At 35.7% G+C, this 13,485-nt stretch overlaps 1 protein-coding gene across 3 annotated transcripts in view; it reads left to right on the forward strand.

The window, feature by feature from the left end:
- The window catches only part of ROCK2 (Rho associated coiled-coil containing protein kinase 2), a 98,987-nt gene that overhangs the window by 69,001 nt on the left and 16,501 nt on the right, over positions 1-13,485 (forward strand). For 2 of the 3 annotated variants that reach the window (XM_018088833.2, XM_018088836.2), the window contains exons 7-21: positions 132-270; positions 1,993-2,084; positions 2,886-3,045; positions 3,634-3,697; positions 6,379-6,444; positions 6,745-6,824; positions 7,176-7,224; positions 7,958-8,093; positions 8,224-8,315; positions 8,564-8,810; positions 9,135-9,241; positions 9,886-10,045; positions 10,714-10,874; positions 11,288-11,472; positions 12,652-12,721. In XM_018088833.2, coding sequence (XP_017944322.2) covers positions 132-270; positions 1,993-2,084; positions 2,886-3,045; positions 3,634-3,697; positions 6,379-6,444; positions 6,745-6,824; positions 7,176-7,224; positions 7,958-8,093; positions 8,224-8,315; positions 8,564-8,810; positions 9,135-9,241; positions 9,886-10,045; positions 10,714-10,874; positions 11,288-11,472; positions 12,652-12,721 — 1,808 coding nt within the window. The remainder of the gene's footprint in view (positions 1-131; positions 271-1,992; positions 2,085-2,885; positions 3,046-3,633; positions 3,698-6,378; positions 6,445-6,744; positions 6,825-7,175; positions 7,225-7,957; positions 8,094-8,223; positions 8,316-8,563; positions 8,811-9,134; positions 9,242-9,885; positions 10,046-10,713; positions 10,875-11,287; positions 11,473-12,651; positions 12,722-13,485) is intronic. The other variant, XM_018088835.2, reaches the window with a different exon arrangement.

The raw sequence follows: 13,485 nt of genomic DNA on the forward strand, positions 1-13,485 counted from the left end.
ATTTTACCGTTTCATTTTTTTTAAATAAAAGACTATTTTTGGTAAACTGCTTGTAGACTTTTCTTTATATCTTTTCTCTTACTCAACTTACATGACTCAAAATCACAGTCAATTTGCTGTTTTATTTTCAGGCGATACTCCTTTTTATGCAGACTCACTAGTAGGAACATACAGTAAAATTATGGATCATAAGAACTCATTACATTTCCCGGATGACGTGGAAATCTCTAAGCATGCGAAGAACCTTATCTGTGCCTTTTTAACTGATAGGTAAGTGCATGTGTTTTTCTGTTACTTTTTTTTTTATTTTGGATGGTATTGGCTGTATTTATTTTGGATGGTACATTGTAAAAATTAATTCCTTCCATTACTTTTCCTAATCTCTGTCCACATCTCTTCTGCAAAACCTTCTGTTCTCTAGTTTTTCTTTTGGAGTGTTTTTTCCAGGTATTGTATTTTATTTCTATGAGCAGTTCTGACAGCTCTTGTTAACAACACAGTTTGTGCTGGACAAATCCTTCCAATTGCAGTGTGTAATACAGTTACAAACCTGTAAAACTGAAAGTAATTTGTAAGCTCCAAGGCAGGGACGAAATTGTTGTGCTCAGTGTCTGTGTGGGTGTTACTTATGAAAAATGAAAGTAAGTACTTCTCTGAAAGTAAGCATGCATTTATGAGTTTGTTTACGGTTTCTTGGAATGTTTGAATTTTTAGTTTTTATTTGCTTTGTTGCATTAATTGATAAGTATAGCTAACAAATCTGCAAGAGTATTGTTTTGGCTACAAATAGGTCCTCGAAGTTTGTCTTTATGGACTGGAGCCATTTATTGAAATTAACCTGTGTAAGCTTGTTCTTAACCTGAACACTTATATTTTCTTTAGTTTGAGAAAGCACAGATGATCTTTGATTTCTTTGATTTAAAAGAACAACACTGTAGACCCACAGTTAACTCAAGATCGGTGATGCCTTCTTATGCTTTTTCACCTGAACCCAGCTGGAGCAGAGCATATAGAATGAGGGATTAGGAAAACAAATGGTTTTATAATGGGTTTTGCATTCAAAGAGAGATTGTTTGCTCTACTGAGCAAGATGGCAGTTGCTCAGGAAGGATGTGCTTTAATTTAGCAGCATTTTTCACCCTTAGTAGCTGAAGGGTACAGAGAAAATATGAGTAGAATTTAATAATGTAAATGTGGCGAGGTGTGTTTCCACTACGTGTGTCCCTCTTCCTGTTTATATTTAACACAGTGCTTGAGCGATTTATTTGAAACAGATGCTTGCTCTCTGTCTGCGTGATCACTGCTGAAGCACTTAAAGGACTAAGCATCGACCCTGTGATTTACTGCTGCTTTTCCATGCATTGTTTTTATGTCCTGTTCCTGTACATAGTTTCAAGAGAGACTCTTCTGTTCAAACTAAAAGTTTCTTGTTGCTCTTAAGATTTACTTCACTGCAAATATCAGCAAAAGACGTGTCAGGGTTAGTTGTGGGGCAGAGGATGAAATTCTTAAAATATTTATTTTAGTCCAGCTTTGAATAACTGTTCTGTGCAGTAGGTTAGACCTTCCTTCACTTGCGTCTTTCGGTTTGTCATGTGGTTTGGCAGACACGGAACTTCTGCAATTTTATTTCCCCCAAGGGTGTTGAGTTTTTGTTTGTGTTTTTAGGTTTTTCTTAGTTTTTGCCTCAGCGTTCTCTGTCTTGCTTTACTCCCCACGTGGCAGACTCCAAGTTCTGGACATTTCAGCAGTTGCAAGGAGAGCGCATGCTAAGAATCAGAGTATGTTTTATATAAGAAACTAAAGATTAGTGGTTGGTGGTTTTTAAATTTTGTTTTTTCTCTGACCATTAGTGTGGTTAACACAGACAATCTTTACTGAAAGTTTCATTGCTGCTTGTGAACAAGTCAGAATTTAAATAACAACAAACTAAGCCAAAAAAAAAAGAAGCTCGTTTCCCTAATGTGACTTTGCCTTAATTGCTATGTTTAGGGATGTGCGACTTGGGAGAAATGGGGTAGAAGAAATAAAGCATCACCCTTTCTTCAAAAGCGATCAGTGGAACTGGGACAACATTCGAGAGAGTGAGTAAATTAGCTTACAAGTTCTATTTTATTCAGTATTTGCAATAGTAGAAATGAGGAAAAAACGTTAGGCTGTATAAATTAAGTATTTTCTATCTATCAAAAATCTTACTCAACCTTTCATATTTATCATTTGTGTTATGAAAACTCATGTTAATTAGGGTTAGTAAATACACATTTTTCCTACTCGGATTATCCTCATCTTTATCATGCTTTTAATGTAGACATTTCCATTTTAAATAAAGGAATTGGATGTTTCAGAATTTTAACTAAAAAGAATGCATGTTTCTCTTTTGCTTTTGTTATTTTGTGTTATGGGTTTTTTCATTTTGATTTGGGATTTTTTTGATCTTCTCGTAGTTAAGACAGTAGTTTGACAGTGGTCTTGTCAGTTTTACTGCTTTTCATTTAAGGTGTTGAGAACCTGATAGCTTTAGGTAAAAAAAACAAAGTATGTCAGTTCAGCTCACGAGCTTGATCATAACTTCTAAAGTTACATATTTACTAAGGTTTCTTAAAATGCTGATTGTATTAGAGTTCTATTCTCAAACGTGATTACCTGAGCAAATATGTCTTGCATATTAGATAGTCTATGCATGAAGCAACTAATACAAAAATAGATTGCTCTAGAAAAAATTGTGCACAGTAATATTTCCAGATCTGCTGTCTGGTTAATACATATTTAACTACAAGTTATTTAAGGACAACTTATAATATAGTCTTTTAACATTATAGAGATACCAGTATATAGCAAGTGACTGAATCTTGGAGTGAAGTTCATCTTTTCTCCCCTTTTTATAGCTGCTGCTCCTGTTGTTCCTGAGCTCAGCAGTGATATAGATAGCAGTAATTTTGATGACATTGAGGACGACAAGGGAGACGTGGAAACCTTTCCAATCCCCAAAGCCTTCGTGGGAAACCAGCTGCCTTTCATAGGATTTACCTACTATAGAGACAATTTGTATGTGATACTTTAATATACATTTTTAGAAAAATACCTGCACATTTTTCTTGTATTCTCTTTTCACTCTAGATTCATAATTTATTCCTTACATTATATTCATTTATGTCCAGTTGGGAAGATACAAAATGCTAAGCTTGAGTAAAATAATTTGTTACTATTTTGGTTATTTTGATAACTGTGATTAAACACAGTATTTTTATATGCACAGAATTATACAATATCTTAAAAAATTGTTTAGGGTTCAAATACTGATAGATTTGTAATTTACTTCTAAAAAGGCTTTTTATTAGTTATTTTAGAAAAAAGTTTACACAAGATAACTTTCTAGAATTAAACTTGAATAATTAAAAAGTAATTGTATTAATTAAAAGATCATAAACTGCTGTGGATTTGGAAACATGCTATACTTCAGTTAAGGAAAGATTCAAATCACAAAGATGCACTAAGACTGAAATAAAACAAGCTTCATTCTGAGAGGAGCATAGGACAAATTAAGGCTTGAGAGAATTGATTAAAATGGCAAGATTGCCAGAGTTGTTGAAAACTTGAATAAGAGCTGGAGGGATTTGTTTTTGTTTTTGACAGGTTGCTAAGTGACTCCTCTCAGTCTTGCAGAGAAAATGAATCTGTGCAATCTAGTAAAAATGAGGTTAGTGCCTTTCTTCTTCAGTATTAATGGTATGCTTAACTAATTTTGTTAAGTCTGTTAAGAAAAGACAAAGCCTAAAATAAGTTTTCAAGCAGTTTTGTGGGGGGGCTTTTATCTTTTAGTGATCCTCAATACAAATGATATTTTCTATTTACAGGACAGCAAGGAGGTAAGTATATTATTTGAATTATGAAAAGAATAGAAAAATTCCTACATAATTTTATGTGGATGTGATGTATCTTAAATGTTTATTCACCAAATTGTTAGCAGTAAACCAGTTGTATTTTGAAACAGTTGTACTCAAGAGTTAAGGTGCTGTAGTATACAGGGGAATGAATACAGGTTTTTCTCAAATTCTTTTGGCATCTAGAATTTTTTGGAAATCCAAAGCGTAAAGCTCTGTTTGCTACAGACAGCATCACTCTTGGGAAGATTCCACAGTTGCCTGAGCGATTCATGACTGATTTATTCAGAGTTTGGAAAAATAAATTGTCACCTGCAGTGATAAAGGAATGTTTAAATCATACTCCAGTTGGAGTGTATGGAGCATGTTTATCCAGCTTTTGAAGGTTGACAATTGAATTTAAATATGCATATGACAGGAAAATGTTATAGAATTTTCATGTACTTATTTCATTATGTTACTTAAACATTTGTATTATTCAAGTGTAGATAGTATATTGTTAACATTTCTTAAAACTTACAGTTCCTTTTCAAAGTTTAAAAAATAAATAAAGGAAATGCATTTTGTATTGATCAGCTAAATTTAAATGCAAATGTTTATTACACTCCACTTCCTTCCTGTCACTGCTGAATAGATGAATAGTTTTAGAGTTTCCCTTTTAAAAAGAAATGGTCCTGCTGTTCAAAATACATATTGTCACATTCGTGACATTTGCTTTATGTTGTGATAGTAAATGCAGATGGTAACATTTTGCATTTGACTTCTGACAACTTTTTTATTTGTATTTTCTCAAGCGATGAATCTCCAGTTTTGATGTCTTTTTCAGTGTCCCTGTTCTGGGAATCCTCTAACTGTAATAATTGTAAAGTGTTTCAGAAAACCACATTTTTACATTTCATGTTTGGAGGGTAGAGGAAGAGGGGGAAGGGAGGAAAATAAATGCATGTGAAAGCCTGAAGTCATGAGATTAATCCAAAATTTATTATTTATAATTTATTTCATGAATATTTGGGTACTGGACTCACATTTTCTTAAAAATATTTTATTAAGCAAAACTGAAGTAAGGATAATAAAAAGTGTTTTTATAAATACATTAATAGCAAAAGGAGGGGCAAAGAAAACCTACATTCTTTACTGGACATGGGGGAGAACATAGTTACCAAGGATGCAGAAAAGGCTGAAGTACTTAACACCTTCTTTGCCTCAGTTTTCAACAATAAGACAGGTTGTCCTTAGGACAGCTGGCCTCCTGAGCAGGTAGACAGGGACAAGGAGCCAAATAGTCCCCCTGTAGTCCAGGAGGAAGCAGTTAGTGACCTGCTGAGCCACTTGGATCTTCACAAGTCTATGGGACCAGATGGGATCCATCCTAGGCTGATGAGGGAGCTGGTAGAAGAGCTTGCCAAACTGCTCTCCATCATTTATCAACAGTCCTGGCTCACTGGGGAAGTTCCAGAAAACTGGAAGTTGGCCAGTGTGACGCCCATCCATAAGAAGGGCTGGAAGGAGGATCTGGGAAACTGCAGGCCTGTCAGCTTGGGATCAGTGCCCAGCAAGGTTATGGAACAATCATCTTGAGTGTGATCACACAGCACCTACAGGATGGCCGGGGGATCAGACCCAGCCAACACGGGTTTAGGTGGGGCAGGTCCTACCTGATCAACCTGATCTCCTTTTTATGACCAGGTGATCTGCCTGGTGGATGAGGGGAAGGCTGTGCATGTAGTCTACCTGGACTTCAGCAAAGCCTTTGACACCATCTCCCATAACATAGTCCTGAAAAAGCTGGCAGCCCACAGCTTGGACAGAGGCACTCTGTTGGGTTAAGAACTGACTGGAGGGCCGGGCCCAGAGAGTGGTGGTGAATGGTGCTACATCCAGATGGTGTCTGGTCACTAGTGGTGTCTCCTAGGGATCAGTGTTGGGCCCAGTTCTATTTAATATCTTTATTGATGATCTGGATGAGGGGATCGAGTCTACCATTAGCTGGATTTGCAGGCTCAGGGGAGACCTCATCTCTCTCTACAACTCCCTGAAAGGAGATTGTAGACAGTTGGGGATTGACCTCTTCTCCCAGGCAACCAGAAATAGGACAAGTGGACACAGTCTTATGCCGCTCCATAAGGGGAGGTTTAGGTTGGACATTAGGAGGAGTTTTTTCACAGAAGGAGTGAGTGGGCATTGGAATGGGCTGCCCAGGACCTCCCACTGTCCCTGGAGGTGTTTAGGAAAGACTGGATGTTGCAGTTAGTGCCATGGTCTAGTTGACATGGTGGTGTTAGGTCATAGGTTGGACTCAGTGATCTCAGAGGTCTCTTCCAACCCAGTTGATTCTGAGAAAACAAAGCATTTCCAAACCTGAAAAGTGTTCATTAGATTCCAAATGAGTAAGACTAAGAAATTCTTCTTCAGGTGAGGTCACTGAACATGTTTAGTCATCTGAATATTGTCCACTTTGGTCATGTGCCCCCCCTTCTTATTTTTTCATTTCATTTAGAAAAGGCTATCCCAAAAAATCTGCTGCAGTGGACAGTCTCTGGCTACAGAGAACAGCAAAGGGCCGGTAACAATATTCTTTCCCCATATAAATTTTATGACTCACAATCTGTGGCACATAATTCTGTGATGGTTTGATTTAATGCAGCATGCAGCAATTTTTGTTGCTATGGATCTGTATCTTTAAAATCATCTGAATTAATGCCTTGTAAAGATGTAACCTTCTAGTGATGGTTTTAAAATAATATAGTGGAAGATTGAATTAATTTTCCTTGCTTTCCCTTATTTTGTTATTTAATTGAATTACATTTGTTTTATGTGGTAACATTTTTATATGTGGGCCATACTTTTTTGATATTTTACACAGTTTCAGAAAAAACTAAGCAAACTAGAAGAACAGCTCAGTAATGAATTGCAAGCCAAAGATGAACTAGAACAGAAGTACAGGTGAGACTGTTTTGACATGTTTGGTATGTTTATAGAGTAGTTTTATTAGACTTTCTGTTTTTGGATACTTAAAAGCATTTTAATTCACTTTGGGGATTCCCAACCCTGTGAGCAGATCTCACTGTAACTTGCCAGCCTATTCTTGCTGCTCCTGTGACTACTGGGGTGGTTTTGTTGGGGTTTTTTGCCTTACCTCTCTAGAAGAATCTCTCTGTTATTAGAGTGATTTCACCTGTCCCTGAGGTTTCATGTTACTGTTGAAAATAGAATATCTAATTAATGAGACACATCCAAGCACTCTAATTTCTGTATTATCAGCAGGATTTAAAAGTATTTTTCAAATTTGTTCAGGTCTACAAGTACTCGTTTAGAGAAGATACTGAAAGAGCTCGATGAAGAGGTAAGTCCACAGATATTTCTGACTGGAATTAGAACTTTAACATTTGTGTGTGGCTTTTTCCTTCAGTAACAGCAGATTACTTTTGAGTAGCTGTGTATTTATAGCAAGTCACACTAGTTGATTTCTTAGTATTCACAAGCATGAAATTGTTGTCACTGCTAAAATATTTTCATTATGATTTCTGTATATAATGACACATTTCTTTGATAACTTGTTTTTTACTGTGTTTTTAAGCTGGAGAACAGCATGATATAAATATCCCCTATAGATTTTAAAAATCGAAGGTGTGAGAGTAGTGTTTCTACAGGAGGAAGGCTATGCTTTGCATTGTTCAGTGTTAGTAAAAGGACCCTATTTCTTGCCTAGCTTTGCACCTTAGTGCTTCTACAAACTTGGATGTGGATGTGTGCAACTTAATGTATTGCTCATCCAGGCGCATGTCAAGGCCTTACATTACACATGTGTTTCTGTGCTCCCAGAGTGACTGCTTAGGCAGGTCTACCAGGTTTGTCAAATCCAAATGATCAAACAGTATTTAAATAGCAGAGCTCCTGGCCATAGTCATCCTGGGCCAGATTTGATCACGTGTTCTGATACGCTGTGTTTGCAGCAGTCAAATAAACTGGCTTTCTCCATTACAGGCTAAACTGAGTGTGGGAGCTGTGTTTTTATCATATAAGAATACTACTCTTGTGTATGTAATTAGTGGTGTATTTTTTTTAAATCTATCCAGATAACTTCAAGGAAGAATGTAGAGTCTGCAGTCAGGCAGTTAGAGAGAGAGAAGGCTCTTCTTCAGCATAAGAATACAGAATACCAGAGAAAAGCAGAACATGAAGCAGATAAGAAACGCAATTTGGAAAATGAGGGTATGTTGAACCATGCTTGAAGGGTTCCATTTTGATGTGGGTTTTTAAAAGTTAAAATAAATGAATTATAGTCCCAATTGAAGTGTTTTCATGACAGTGATTAACAATGTTGAATTGGGTTTTTTTATAGTTAACAGTTTGAAAGACCAGCTTGAAGATTTAAAAAAGAGGAATCAGAACTCTCAAATATCTAATGAGAAAATCAATCAACTACAAAGACAGGTATGTCAACTTTATATATGTATATTTTAAAATAATAACTGTTTGAAGTACAGATTTTGGGATTAGTGGAGGGATTTGAAATCTCTAATTGAGTTTTTAAAGATTTTTTTGTTATGTTTTGGTGTTCAAAAGTAATCTTAAAGTATACTCCTTTTTACTTCTTTAATCCCTAAAACCTAGTATGCTGTAGTAGAAATAGTAGTTTTTATATTTTAATTGTTTCTGAAGTATGTATTTATCAATCTTAGTTGGATGAAGCCAATTCTTTGCTGCGGTCAGAGTCTGATACTGCAGCCAGGTTAAGGAAGAACCAGACAGAAAGCACAAAGCAAATCCAGCAGCTGGAAACTAATAATAGAGAACTACAAGATAAGAACTGCCTGCTAGAGAATGCGAAACTCAAACTGGAGAAGGAGTATCTCAATCTTCAGTCAGCTCTAGAATCAGAAAGGAGAGATCGAAGTCATGGATCAGAGATTATCAGTGATTTACAAGGTATTCCTGCAAATGTTCTGATGTTAAGATTGCTTCTTGTTTCCAAAATAAAAATAGGTTTGGGTCGTGTTATTTGAGCTTCAGACTGACTAGATAAGTGTGCTGTCCTCTAAAATGTTATGCAGTTTTGAACACACATTTGAGAGAAAATGTGTGATAACATTTATAAAACATTGATAACTTTTAAAATCACCCCAAAGGGAGATATTCTTAACAGTCAGAATTAGAAGCTGTAACATTTGAAAAATGTTATCTCTAAATAGATAAAGTACAGTCTCGTTTTCACACACTGCCCAGTCTCATTGATGTCTTGGTTATTTTTAGGTCGAATATCTAGCCTTGAAGAAGAAGTGAAAAGTGGAAAGAGTGCATTAGCCAAACTGGAAATGGAGAAAAGACAATTGCAGGAAAAGCTCACAGATTTAGAAAAGGTAACAGCACTTCTAAGTGAACATTGGTGTTACATTCTTACGGAATTTTTGAATTTGTACTTTTAGTATTTGAGATGTTGAGTAAACCTTGTTTTCAGCATTTTTTTTTTAATTGTTTTTGCAATTTGAAAAGGGGGGGGGGAAGACATAATTTCCCATACGATCATAAGACATTATAGTTCTAAAGTACATAATAATGTACTCTGGTGTGTAGCTTAACAGTGCAGTAATAACATTTCATTTCATGTGTTGGGTTTTTTTAGAATCTCCTTGTTGCCAAAAATCAAAGAGCTTCTGCTAATATTGAACAAATTTGTCATTGAAACAAAAGTCTTGAAAAATTTCTTCAATAAACCTAATCTTTGAGCCTATTACAGGACGTTGTTGTTAAGGCAGTAATTCTGTAATTGTTTACCCCTGGGGATATTGTTGTACATTTTAGAGCACTTTACCATCCACAAAGAAACATTTTAGAAATAAGTTCTCAGTTAACTCCTTAGTCTGAGCTCTCTCTTCTACTTTTTGCATCTTTCCAAGCAGCATGTTATTGTCATCCAGAATTTTGCCTCTAACCTGATGTATTTTATGTTTTATTAACCTGATATATTTTATGTTTTATTTCAATGTTATTTTTTCTCTAACAGGAAAAGAGCAACATGGAAATAGATATGACATATAAATTTAAAGTTATGCAGCAGAACCTTGAGCAAGAAGAAGCTGAACATAAAGCCACAAAAGCACGATTAGCAGACAAAAACAAGATCTATGAATCTATAGAGGAAGCAAAATCTGAAGCCATGAAAGGTAGGTATTTGACACAGTTGGACTTAGGAGTGAATTATACAAAGTAGATAATATAAGCTTTTACTGTGCATATTCTGGTGCATCTCAAGACAACCGAAATATCCTGAAGAGAGAGATAGTTACCAAAAAATTCCAGAAGATGACTCTTACTTTTTAATGAAATGGCTTATGTTTATTGTGCTAATTAAAAAGCTACCTATAGAGCCTCTCCTTTCAATTGCAGAGCATTCTCAAGAATTTTGAGCATGCAAATCTTCAAAAGAAGCAAAAATGATTCAGTAATAATGACTGAGTCACTTGGCATATCAGATTCCGCAACGGCTTCAGCTCTTTAATTGGTTTTATATTATCATAGCGCAACAATTCAGTAGATTTAGATGGTTTATTTTTAAAATTCCACCCATTTTGTTCATCTCAAAAGTGTTGCAGGTAAACTGGAAGTTATCTAGAAACTCAAAAGTAGGAAATAGCTCTGCCAGGAATGCTTGCAAAAGCATCCTCTGGGCGTGATTTTATTATGAAAATTTTAATTAATCACTTTTCAGCAGTCTTCCTCTTCAGTTTTAAAAGGAGAAACACGTGGCTTTTTGTTAAACATCCTCCTCCCTTCAGCCTCCAAAATATGCTGGTTTACACTGACTGATGTCTTAAATTTTTTTACTTCACAGAAATGGAGAAGAAACTTTTGGAAGAGAGAGCTTTAAAGCAAAAAGTAGAAAATCGGTTGTTGGAAGCTGAAAAGCAGCGCTCCATGTTGGACTGTGATCTCAAACAATCACAACAGAAAATCAATGAGCTCCTTATGCAAAAGGATATACTAAATGAAGATGTAAGGAACACTGACAAAAAGCATCTTGAGTCAAACCTCATTTTTAATGTTCTAACACTTTTCCTGTTATAACTATATTTAGTAATGTATGTGAGTTAAAATGGCAGCAGTTTTCCTTCTCTGGAGCTTTAAAAAGTCTACTTCATGGAGTCTAGTGTCATTTTTCAGAAATATTTCAGCGTTACTCATCTTAAAAAGTTTTTTATTCTGGCATTTAAAATTCTGTGAGATTGACATGGAAAAACTAGCTAATTTAATGTGTGCTAATGCCTTTATTCAGGAAGTCTCTTTGATTTACCAAGAGATGTGAGTACATGTTGTACAGAAATGTAGAGAAAGCCAATAACAGACTGTTTAAATGTTGCTTTCCTGTATAGGTCTGTAAAATTAACAGGAGTTTGTATCTTTTTCAGGTAAAAAACTTGACATTAAAAATAGAGCAAGAAACACAAAAGCGCTGTCTCACTCAAAATGACCTCAAGATGCAAACGCAGCAGGTCAACACCTTGAAAATGTCAGAGAAGCAGTTAAAACAGGAGAATAACCATCTTCAGGAAATCAAATTAAGTCTGGAAAAACAAAACAATGAACTCCGCAAGTATGCAAGTTGCTCCATATTTTTAGTCATGTTACTGATTTGTAATATTTTTGTGACAAAAGTTGAGGGCAATATTAATTGAAAAAATTTGCTGCAAAGAATATGCTATTCTACAGTGCTAAATTTTAAGGTTCTTTAAAATAATTTACAGTGACTAGTTGAGACTTGCCCTAGTGATTCAGCACTGTATGGGTTTGTATTCAAAGGTGTTTGTTATCCTGAAAACCTTAAAAAACTCAGCATAAACATGAGTCTGACGACTTAAGAGAAACACTTAATTTAACTGAAAGTCTAGATACTGTCTCTTTAATGATGTAGAACTTCAGTGAAGAGGAAAGTTACTGGAATTATTAGTCTAGGAGAGCTTATTAGAGTTGGAAATGAATACTGCTACAGAGCTGGAAAACATAACTATTGGAAATATCTAATACTACAGATGTTTAAACACATCTGTTGGACCTTCATTTAGGAGTTGTGTTACATCCCAACAGTTCTTCAAGGTCTTACAAGTAGTATTTGCACCTGATAATAAATAAGTAAATAATATTTTTTTACATAAAGAACTTTCTTGTGAATGAAAATACAAGTTTAGCACACATATCAGATGAATCTCAGCTCCTTTATGACTTCTGATGGTTTATCTCCTGGTGCTTTGCCTTTTCTGTCAGCAAGATGGAGTTAGTCACATAGAAGGTGACCACAATGTGAAACACTGGCAGAAGTCTTTCCTGCTACATTTCTTTTGTTATGGGACTGACTTTTGTTTTAATAACAGATGAATTCAAGAAATTATCTGTGTCAAGGAATACAGACATGTTTTCACAGACTCTGCTCTTGCAAACAAGAGGCCCAAAACAACTGGTCAGATCAGTGATGTTTTACATGGAAATAAGGTCCTGTTGGTGGCTGTTTACTTTATTGGTGTCTCTTACTGGTTAAACTGTGTGACACTGTTGTAGTTAACATGTTAACAATATTAAACTGACATGTTATTTAGTGTAGTGGGCTCAGCTATACAAGTGAAAAAGAGATCTGGAGCCCAGAGGAAGCTTCAGGTTTAATTGCTGACCATACTTTGGTCAGGAAATCACTGAAGATCTCAAGAGTATGAATGCCATCTTTTTTAATTTACTGGTCGGGAATGTCTTCATATCTTTAAAGCATGTTATTCCTTTCTAGGGAACGTCAAGATGCAGATGGACAAATGAAAGAGCTTCAAGACCAACTCGAAGCTGAACAGTATTTCTCGGTATGTTTTGTGCTGCTTTATTTTTTTACTAATCTCTTTACTGAGTAAATGTTATCTTTTCTTCTTCCTCCTTAGCCATCAGCTGTTTCACATCTCTAACCCAAAGCTACTTGTTTTTCTTGTACCTGTCTTCAGTGTTGTCTGCAGCCTTGATCTTGATCACTGAGCATATAAAAGAGCTCAGGTTAAAAAATGTCCCAGGTTTGTAAGGGAGTTCAGAGGGAGGGAGGGGGCAAACAGCTCACTTTTCCACAGCGTGAATAATTTTCTGCATGTTTCCAGCCTTTTGCATTCAGTATCTCTTCCATGCTGCATGGTAGAGAAGAGTTGTATTCTCACGTGGTGTGACAAAGCGTGACATTAAGGCTTGGAAGGAAATTTTTACATTACAGCCAAACTTGGTAGAGGTCTCTTAGGAGTTGTAACATGCAACAGAATAAATAGATATTGTTCTTAAAAATCATCACTAGCTTGTGGAGGTTAATTTTTATTAATAGTGCACAGCCAGTTGCACTGCAGGAGATGCCAAAAGGCTTGTTTCAGAATTAAAGGAAACTAAAAATTTCATTGTGGTATTCAGGTCAGTGAGGAGAAGGACTATCTAAAGTTTTAGTAGATGAAAACATTGCACACATTAAAGGAGAGAAAGGGAGAATTTTGTAGATGGGCCAGAGAGAGACAATCTGTGTTGAAATCTTTGTGGTAAGTCCACTTACAGCTGTCTGTCACTTGACCTGTATTCAGTCATTTGAGTGGACAGAGCA

Source organism: Manacus vitellinus, unplaced genomic scaffold, assembly GCF_001715985.3.
Source record: "Manacus vitellinus isolate BGI_N305 unplaced genomic scaffold, ASM171598v3 scaffold_11_pilon, whole genome shotgun sequence".
NCBI lineage: Eukaryota > Metazoa > Chordata > Aves > Passeriformes > Pipridae > Manacus > Manacus vitellinus.